This window comes from Rhincodon typus, chromosome 18 (assembly GCF_021869965.1).
Source record: "Rhincodon typus isolate 14 chromosome 18, sRhiTyp1.1, whole genome shotgun sequence".
Lineage (NCBI taxonomy): Eukaryota > Metazoa > Chordata > Chondrichthyes > Orectolobiformes > Rhincodontidae > Rhincodon > Rhincodon typus.
The window spans coordinates 711272-721612 of record NC_063349.1 but is presented as its reverse complement, the minus strand read 5'-3'; the positions used below and the strand labels follow the sequence as shown (position 1 = coordinate 721612).

General features: G+C 46.3%; 1 protein-coding gene across 1 annotated transcript; it reads left to right on the top strand.

The window, feature by feature from the left end:
* The first annotated feature begins 286 nt into the window (after positions 1-286).
* On the top strand, positions 287-10115 carry LOC109920068 (ras-related protein Rab-19). The gene is made up of 3 exons (XM_020520095.2): positions 287-481; positions 3434-3617; positions 9162-10115. Exons 1-3 carry the CDS (start codon positions 287-289, stop codon positions 9434-9436), a joined length of 654 nt encoding a protein of 217 aa, XP_020375684.1. The 3' UTR covers positions 9437-10115.
* Positions 10116-10341: the final 226 nt, after the last annotated feature.

Sequence of the window (10341 nt, the reverse complement as noted above, 5' to 3'; positions counted from 1 at the left end):
CCTGATTAACTGAACATTTTCAAAGTGTTTTAGTTACCCCATCCTTGATTATAGGCTTCAACAATTACCCCACCACAGATATTACGTTAACTGGTCTGTAATTCCATGATTTCTCTTTTTTGTCCTTCTATCAGAGAGTACAAACACAACAGGTTGAATGGTCTCCTATGATGTAAACATTTTGTGATTCCACAATGAATATATTTTTAACAATATCTTGATATTAGTTTGGATGTGAGTTTATTACATTGTGTGAGATTTATATTCTATATTATTTAACTCCAGTATGAACACAGCAGCGACTGGTGCAGACGATGCCTTTGACTTCCTCTTCAAGATTGTACTGATCGGAGATTCCAATATTGGCAAAACGTGTGTGGTCCATCGTTTCAAAACAGGACTATTCATTGAGAAACAACAGAATACCATTGGAGTCGACTTCATCGTAAAAACATTGGATATTGAGGGCAAGAGAGTAAAGGTGACAACACCCACTGGAATACACCTTCCTTCACTGCTCCTGCGTCCTGCTTACCCTCATCCCTTCCCTGCCCCTCACACACTTCTGTCCCCACACATGCCCCTCCCTTCGCTACAGTTTCTCCTTACCCCTCTCTCACACCCATTTCCACCCCCAGCCACCCTCTCAATCCCCTTCCCTTATACCTTGCACACATTCCTGTCTCTCTTGCATCTCTCTCTCTCCCACACATTCCTCCTTGGTCCTCTCCAACTCCTGTCCTCCCCCACAGCTCCCTCTCCCTCTTGTTCACCCTGCTCCCCTCTCTCCCGTCCTATTACCTCTGCCTCTCTCTCTCTCCCTCATGTTCTCTCTTGCCCCTTTCTACCTCCTTTTCCCCTCTCAAAATTCAGTGAGGTTTGTCATGAATCTGGGCTGGCTCTCCCTGAATAACTGAACATTTTCAAAGTGTTTTAGTTACTCCATCCTTGGTTATAGGCTTCAACAACTCCCCCCATCAGATATGAGGGTAACTGGTCTGCAATTCCCTGCTTTTTCTCTTTGCCCGTCTCACCCACTCTTCCCTCTGCCACTTTTATGCCTGACCCTCTTTCCCTCCATCCCCTTTATACCTCCTCCCCATTCTCCTTGCCCCGTTCTCACTACTGTTCATGGACACTCCTTCTCACACCTCACCCATACCTATCTCTCAAACCCTTCTCTCTCTCTCTCTCCCCGCCAACCTCAAACACTCTCTCTCCCCTCAGCCCTATCTCTGTCTTTCCCTCCCATCCCCCTTTTCTCCTTCCTTCCCATTGACACCTGCCTCTGTCTCTCTCTCTCTCTCTCTCCCCCCTTTCTCCCTGCACCTCTCTCCTTTCCTAAGCCCCATGTCCCTCTCTCTCACTTCCTTCTCCTTCCCATCCCTACTGCATGTCTCCCCATACTCCTCTCTCTCCCCCTCCTATCCCCCACCCCTCTCTCCCTCCTAGACTCCACCCCTCTCTGCCTCCCTGCCCCATGGCCTTCTCATCCTCCCAGCCACCATCCTGTCTCCCCTGCCTGTGTCGAACTCCCATACCTCCTGCCCCCTTTCTCCCTCCCTACCCACTTGCCCTCCTCACCCACCCTTCCCCACCCCATTCTCATTGCCTACCCCTGACCCTCTTTCCGCCCCCACACCTCTCTCATTCTCATTTTCCCCCAGACCCTCATCTCATTCCCCTTCTCTCATGCTTCTCACTCCCGTTTCCTGCCCCTCCCTCACCTCACTCACTCACTCCTGTCACCCCTATCTCTCTCTCCTCCCCCTTTCTTTCCCCCCTACACTCTCCAGTCTACACTGCCCTCATTCTCTCTCCAGTTACCTCACATTCTTCTCTTCTTCACATTCTCCTTTGTCCCTCTCTCACTCCTGCTCCCCAAATGTCCCTCTCTCCCTCCCCCCCCCCCCCAGTCCCTCTTCCCCCCTTTCCCTTTGCCTCTCTCTCATTCCTAGCCCTGTCTCCCACCCCTATTGTTCCAGCCTGCCTCCCATTTCTATTTTCCCCAGACCTCCCTCTCATTCCCTTTCCCTTGTGCCCCTCTTCCTCCTTCCCCACTGTCCCATCTTCATCCCTACCCCAGTGCCTTGTCTTCCTCCTGTCCCCTCTGTCCCCTCTCCATCCTGTTCTCTCTACCCCTTTCTCACTCCCATTTCTCCCCCACTTATCTCTCAATCTGCTTCCCTTATGCCCTTCCCCCTTCCGTCCCTCTACCTCATAGAAACATAGAACATAGAACAGTACAGGCCCTTCGGCCCAAGATGTTGTGCCGAACTTTTACCCTAAACCTAAGGTCTATCTAACCTCCACCGCTACCTTATACTATCATCCATATGCCTATCTAATAGCCGCTTAAATGCCCCTAATGAGGCCGACTCCACTGCCCTCTCCGGCAATGCATTCCACGCCCCTGCCACTCTCTGAATAAAGAACCTACCTCTGACGTCTCCCCGATATCTACCTCCTTTCACTTTAAAACTATGTCCCCTCGTAAAAGCTACCTCCACCCTAGGAAAAAGTCTCTGGCTGTCTACTCTATCTATACCTCTGATCATTTTGTACACCTCTATCAAGTCACTTCTCATCCTTCGTCATTCTAAAGAGAAAAGCCCTAGCTCTCTCAACCTTTCCTCATAAGCTCTTACCTCCATTCGAGGCAACATCCTGGTAAATCTCCTCTGCACCTTTTCTAACGCTTCCACATCTTTCCTGTAATGAGGTGACCAGAACTGGACACAATACTCCAGATGTGGCCAAACCAACCTCCTCTTCTCCTTCCCTCATGCCTCTCTCTCTTCCTTCCTGACCCTCTGTCTTTCCTGTTTCCCTTGCCAATCTCTCTGTCCTATTCACCCCTACTCCTCTCACTTTTATTTCCCCACTACTTCACTTTCCTTCCCTTGCGCCACTCCCTCACCCCGTCCCCGTCCCCCACCCATGCCTGTCCTTCCCTCATGCCTTTCTCTCCCTTCCATCATATGTATGTGTGTCTGTGTCTGTCTGTGTGTGCGTGTCTGTCTGTGTGTGCGTGTCTGTCTGTGTGTGCGTGTCTGTCTGGGTGTGCGTGTCTGCCTGGGGATGTGTCTGCATCTCTCTGTGTGTCTGTCTCTGTCTATGTGAGAGTTTCTATGTGCATGCGTGTGTGTGTGTGAGACTGTACGTGTGTGTGTGTGTGTGACTGTACATGTGTGTGTGTATGATTGTATGCACACGTGTGTATGTGACTGTACGTGTGTGCATGTATATGTGCGTGTGTGACTGCACGTGTGTGTGTTTGTGTGCGTGTGAGAGACTGAACATGAGTATGTCTTTGTCTATCTGTGTGTGTGCGTGTGTCTATCTGTGTGTGTGTATCTATATCTGTGTGTTGGTGGGATACACAGTTCCTGGGGACAGTGAGACTTTATGCTGGTGTGTTTGTGCTGTGAAGGTGCAGGTATGGGACACAGCTGGACAGGAGCGATTTCGGACCATCACACAGAGTTACTACCGCAGTGCACACGGAGCCATGATTGCCTATGACATCACCAAGCAATCCTCCTTCAACTCGGTGCCACACTGGGTAAACGAGATCCAGAAATATGGTGCTGCAAACGTCGTCCAGATGTTAATCGGTAGGTCTCAACTGGTTGCTTTGTCAGACCCTATGTGTGATCAGGAAATCAAGTTTGAAAATCCCCAATGCAAGGCAATTAATCTGAAACATTCTTTCTGTTCGCTCTCCACAGATGCTGCCAGATCTGCTCAGTATTTTCAGTGTTTTACTTTGATTTGCAAATCTCTTGTCTGCAAATGCCCACTTACCAGCTGAGCTCACAAGCCACCAGTCAGTAAACAGGGACTGCAGATCAGCAAGGGGCATACCCAGAGGTTAATCACCGGTTAGTGATCAGTGCGGGGCAGGAGTCACTGATTTGAAGCACAGGTCAATACCCTGCATTTCTCACCAATCCCACCCCTCCAATCCTGTGTATATCTGGGATTGATCTGTTAATGATGGACAGTAGTAAAGACACTGGGTCCAAAAGAGATGTATCCAGTGCTGTTGAGGGAAATACAAATGGATATTGCAGATTCTCTGATACAATAATGTGACCTCTTCATTCACTGATGACCTAGGCTGACTATTTACATCTTAGGTATTACCTGTTTGCACTCCGCATTCATCTCTGACTCACACCAGTGATGTGGTTTCACCAATCTCCGTGATCTCGTCCTCCACTTTCTCAGAGAGGGAGAAGATTTCTGTTCTTAACCTTTTGTTTGAACTCGATGAAATAGTTCAATTTGAGACATTCAAGAAGACTGGCTTGTGATTTGAATGGTGGTCTTTGGTGCTAACAGCTGTCATCGCTCTTCACTCAGCCTGATTTCAGGAACTCCTTCTGTTTCCTGCTGTTGTCAGGGCTCAACCCCCCTCTCTCTCCCCATCAATCCCTATTGATAAACATTATATTGGGGGCTGGTCATCTCTGCTGTGTCAATGCTCTTATCTAAAACCTCTTGGCCAACAACTATGGAACAATTACTCATGATGCAGGATGACCCTTACGCCTTCTATCTGAGGGTTAGTTTACCGTTCCTACTAAGAGCTAATAATTATTTACAAAAACATCACGTTCATAAAGGGTGCATTTTGCGCCAGATAAATCGTTGACATTTGTTCAATGTTACCTCTGTTTTATTTTATTTTCACATGCTAGAATTTCAGCAAGTTCATAACTTTGATAGCCGTTGAAGTAACCATTAGGAAATTCCAGTTTTTAAGGGAATTCAACGGTATCACCATTGTTACATCCCTTACCATAATTGAAAAACTGAACTCAAACAGCCATATAAATACTGTAACTAACAGGGTAGGTCAGAGGCGGGGAATCCTGCAGTGAAAAACTCATCTCCTGACTCCCAAAGCCTGTCCACCATCTACAAGGTTAAAGTCAGGACTGTAAATCCCCACTCGCCTGGATGAGTGTAGCTCCAACAACATTCAAGAAGCTTGACACCATCCAGGACAAAGCAGCTCGCTTGATTAGCACCATATCCACACCTTCATCATTCACTCCCTCTACCACTGATGTGCATATCCGTAATCCCCACTATAGGAGGGAATGTAATAGCACTGGAGAGGGTGCAGAGGAGATTTACCAGGATTTTGCCTAGGCTGGAGAGTTTCAATTATGAAGAGAGATTGAACAAACTGGAGTTGTTTTCCTTGGAGTAGAAAAGATTGAAAGGAAACATGATTGAGATGTATAAAATTATGAGGGGGATAGATATGGTAAACAGAACAAAACTTTTTCCCCTTGATGGAGGGATCAATGACCGGGAGGCACAGAATTAAAGTAAAGACAGAAAGTTTAGAGGGTAAGGAGGTAAAAACTTCTTCAGCTATCCCGCCCATCTTGTTGCCAACGCCCACCTACCAGCTGAGCTCAGAAGTCACAAATGGTGGGAATCTAGAACTCAGTGCCTGTAAGGGTAGTAGAGGCAGAAACCCACATAGCATTGAAGAAGCATTAAGAGGAGGTGATGGCCATGGGGTACTAACACTTGACTATTAATCCAGAGATTCAGGTAATGTTCTGGGGAGCTGGGTTTGAATCCCGTCATAGCAGATGATGGAATTTGAATTCAATAAAAATCTACAAGTAAAAAGAAATCTAATAATGACTGTGAAACTGTTGTTGATTGTCGGGAAAAGCCCATTTGGTTCACAAACGTCATTCAGGGAAGGAAGCTTACATCCCTACCTGGTCTGGTGTACGTGTGATTCCAGACCCATAATGGTGTGGTTGAAACATAGAAGACTGGAGCAGCAGTAGGTCATTCAAGACCTCAAGCCTGCTCCACATGATCGTGGCTGATCATCGAGCTCAATACCCTAATCCTACCCTCCCCCCATATCCCTTAATCCCTTTAGCCACCAGAGATGTATCTACCTTCTTATTGAAAACATGCAATGTTATGGCCTCAACCAATTTCTGTGGCAGTGACTTCCACAAGCTCATCATTCTCTGGGAGAAGAAATTTCTCCTCATCTCAGTCCTAATAGATTTAACCCTATCCTTAAATTCCCCTGGAATCAGGAATATCCTTCCTGCATCTAAAGCATCTAGTCCTGCTGGAATTTTTTAGGTTTCTAGGAAATTATCCTCATTCTTCGAAACTCCAGTAAATTCAATCCTAAATGACTCAATCTCTCCTCATACATCAGTCCTGCCATCCCAGAAATCAATTTGGTAAACCTTCGCTGCACTCCCTCTATAGCAAGAACATCCTTCCTCAGATAAGGTGACCAAAACTGCACACAGCGTTCCAGGTGTAGCCTCACCAATGGCCTGTATAATCACAGTATGCCATCCTTGTTTTCCTCTACTCGAATCCTCTTGCTATGAAGGCCAACATATAGGTTGTCTTCTTTACTGCCTGCTACTCCTGTGAGCTTACTTTCAGTGGCTGGTGCACAAGGATACCCAGGTCTTGTTGAACAATCCCCTCTCCAAATTTACAGCCAGTTAAAGAATAATCTGCCTTCCTAATTTTGCTACCAAAGTGGATAAGGTCACATTTATCCATTGATCTGCCATGCATTTGTCCACTCATTCAGCCCGTTCAAAACATTCTGCAATACCTCTGCATCCTCCTCACAACTCACCCTCCCACCTAGCTTTGTGTCATCTGAAAATTTTGGGACATTACATTCAGTTCCCTCATATAAATCATTATTGTGAATGGCTGGGATCCTAGTACCGATCCCTTCTTAATCAATCTCTTGGTCCTCCTTTGCTGACTTCTAAATTGTTCCCAATCCTCAGGGCTATTGCTTTTTCTTGCCAATTTGTATGCCTCTTTTATGCATCTAATACTGTCTCTTGACTTCCTCATAACCCATGGTTTGGCCACCGCTCTCTTTATTTCTGTCTGGCACAAGAGTACAAACAAGTTTTGTAGTTCACCCATTTGGTCTTTGAATGTTTGCCATTGCCTATTTATTATCATTACTTTCAGTAACTTTTCCCAATCCATTATAGCCAACTCACGACTTATACCATCGTAGTTTCCTTTATTGAGATTCAGGACCCTCAGTTTCAGAATCAACTACCCCACTCTTAATGACCCGACTCAACTACCCTCTGTGCAATCAGAAATGGGCAATAAATGCTGGCCCAGCCAGCAACATCCACAACCTGTGAATGAATTTAAAAAAAGATGTGCACCTGCAATGCCAAGTCAGACAAGGCTGTGGGTCAAGTATTTGAAAATGGGATTAAAATAGTCAGGTACTTGTTTTTGATCAGACTTAATAGTCCGAAGGGCCTTTCTCTGTACTATATACGTCTAAATCTCTAAGAGTAGCAGCTATATGTACTATCTACAAGATGTACCACAGCAGCCCACCAAGGCCCATCCGACAGCATCTTCCAAACCCATGACCTCTGACACCTAGAAAGATAGGGGCAGATGTATGGGAACACCATTACTTGCAGGCTTCCCTCACAAACTATCCAGACTTGAACTACATTGCCATTCCATCATTGTCACTGGGTCAATATCCTGGAACTCCCTTCCTAAAAGACTCTTTTGCTAAAGGTATTGTGAGTCTACCTACATCCCAAGTGCTGCAGCAGTTCAAGAAAGTAGTTCACCACCACCTTCTCAAGGGCAACTAGAGATGTCCAATCAGCATTAATGGGTGCATTCTCTGTGGCAATGTCTCTGTCGCAATAAATGACAGCAAAGCCTGCATAATAATGAAAAGAATTTTAAAAACACAGATTTCCAACAACCGGTTTGACGTTCAGGTCTGATTCCAACACTAAAATCAATGCATTAATTTTGTCACTGGTGGGACATCACTTCCTGAAGCAGCTTTAACTCAATTTCTTGTTTCACTTTCTTTAAAAGTGAGTGTGGAACCTTTCTTGGCAGTGAACTAGCCCAACTGGTTTGGCATTTGGTCTCATTGCAATGATCAGCTGTTTCCAACTTTCCAGGGCTTCTGAATAGCTTTGGAAATTCTGACCGGAAAACTTTTGGATTGCCTTGGCTTTCTGTGAATTTTCTTCGTTTGTACTGACATCTCCCAGCCAACTGTCCCTTGTGTTTGAGTTGGACACATTCTGATCCATTGTATGACTGGAGGAAGTCTGATTTTAGCTACTTTGCTGTGCCTGAAAGGTCTCATACCCAATGTCTAACATGAAGTTTATTTTGTGCCATTTATCATAATTTGAGCATTCCAGTTGTATGAATATGAACTGCGAGCAAATTTGAGCCATTGGCCTTTCAAGCCCACTGAACCATTCAATAGGAACGTGGCTTATCTGTTTGTCTTCTGAATTTCACATCCCTGTCTACCCCCTGAAAATCTTAGGCTGGAAGGGCCGAATGGCCTCCTGCTCCTATTTTCTGTGTTTCTATCTACGCCCCTCATAATTTTGTACATTTCAATTACGTTCCTTCTTAATCTCCTCTGCTTTGAACGAAACAACCCCAGTCTGTCCAAGAGATAGTAGGAACTGCAGATGCTGGAGAATCTGAGATAACAAGGTGTAGAGTTGGATGAACACAGCAGGCCAAGCAACATCATTTTCTTCAGAAAATAAGATTTTCTGAAGAAGAGTCTAGGCCCGAAACATCAGCTTTCCTGCTCCTTTGATGCTGCTTGGCCTGCTGTGTTCATCCAGCTCTACACCTTGTTATCCCAGTCTGTCCAATGTCTTTTCATGACTGAAACTCTCCAGCGCAGGCAACATTCTGGTAAATCTCCCAGCAGGACAGCTGGCCTGGGTTTGAGGTGTCCTGTGACATAGGAAAAAGGACAAAATCATCTTCAGTGGTAGGAGTCAGTAACCAGAGGTCTCGGATCACAGTTAATTAGGGAAAGGGTCAGCGGGAGATGAGATTTTTCAAGCAGTCAGTTATGCTGTAGACTGCATGGTCTGACAAAAAGTGCACTGGAACAGATCCAGCAGAAACCATGGGAGGAGAGTTAAATACAGATTTGTTTTCTGTAGCTGTAGGGGAAAGGTAAGGGAGTGACACTATTTGAATCGGTGCCTGTACGCTGAATCTGAGTAACCTCACGTTAAACTGCTTCATTCAGCATGTGTATTTCATCTGGGACTTAGCCTGGTTTCCTTTCTGCCCCCGATTAGGAAATAAAGCTGACCTGAAGGAAAGACGTGAAGTTCCCTTCGAGGAGGCCTGTAACGTGGCCGAGAAATTTGGGCTATTGGCCGTGCTGGAGACGTCAGCCAAAGAAGCGCAGAATGTCAATGAGGCCTTTCTGCTGATGACCCGTGAGCTGCTGGCAAGGAACGGGCTCCACTTGCCCAGTGAGAGCACTCGGAGTACTCTGCATTTAGACTCCCGGCCGCTCAACACCACCGTGCCCACTGAGAGAAGCTCCTGCTCCTGTTCCCCACGGTGAGCAGCGCAGACAATTTCACCTGGGAGCCCAGTTTGGATTCTGTAGGATTACAGTCTCTGGAATTATTGGCTCCATCTGCTGGAGCACGCTGAAGCCAACAGTGCTCGGCTGATGGTTGGGATTACAAATAAAACTTGAGCTACAGTAACACCAGAAGATTGTTCCTTCGATATCTGGTCAGCTATCTCTTCAAGACTATGCATCCGATTAAAACCTATGTCATTTCATGGAGCTTTACTGAAAAGCATTTGAAAAGTTAGGTGCAAGTCTTAAGGGAGCAGCTCACATTCCCATGAGACAACCAGCAAAATTAGTTCCACTAGACATGTATGTGACTCAGGAATCAGGGTGATAGGTGGGGCATAACTTCAAATAAAGTCATGTTCCCAAATTGGAGGCTCTTGCTTGTTTCCTTCTTGCATCCATGCTGCTGGAAATGCAAAGTTGACGATTCTCTGAGGTACATGCACAGCAAATTTTGGTATAGCTCCTCGCACAGAGTGACACTCCCTCAGCACTAACCCTCCGACAGTGCGGTGCTCCCTCAGCACTGACCCTCCAATAGGAGGGTCACATGTTCAGCACTGACCATCTGATAGTTGGCACTCCCTCAGCACTTACCTTCTGACAGTGCGGGGCTTTCTCATCACTGACCCTCTGATAGTGCAACCTTCCTCCAGCACTGACCCTCGGACAGTGTAACATTCCTTCAGTACTGATCCTCTGACAGTGCAACATTCCTTCAGTACTGACCCTCTGACAGTGCAACATTCCCTCAGCACTGACCATCTATGGGGCTTTCTCACTACTGATCCTCCAACAGTGCGGCTCTCCCTCAGCACTGACCCTCCGACAGTGCAGCACTCCCTCAGCAATGTTCTTCTGACAGTATAGGGCTCTCAGCA

Coding starts and splice junctions, on each gene's coding strand:
- LOC109920068 (XM_020520095.2), top strand. CDS start 287: ATGAACACAGCAGCGACTGGTGCAGACGATGCCTTTGACTTCCTCTTC. Junction 482..3,433: donor TTGAGGGCAAGAGAGTAAAG/GTGACAACACCC, acceptor TGTGCTGTGAAG/GTGCAGGTATGGGACACAGC. Junction 3,618..9,161: donor CGTCGTCCAGATGTTAATCG/GTAGGTCTCAAC, acceptor GCCCCCGATTAG/GAAATAAAGCTGACCTGAAG.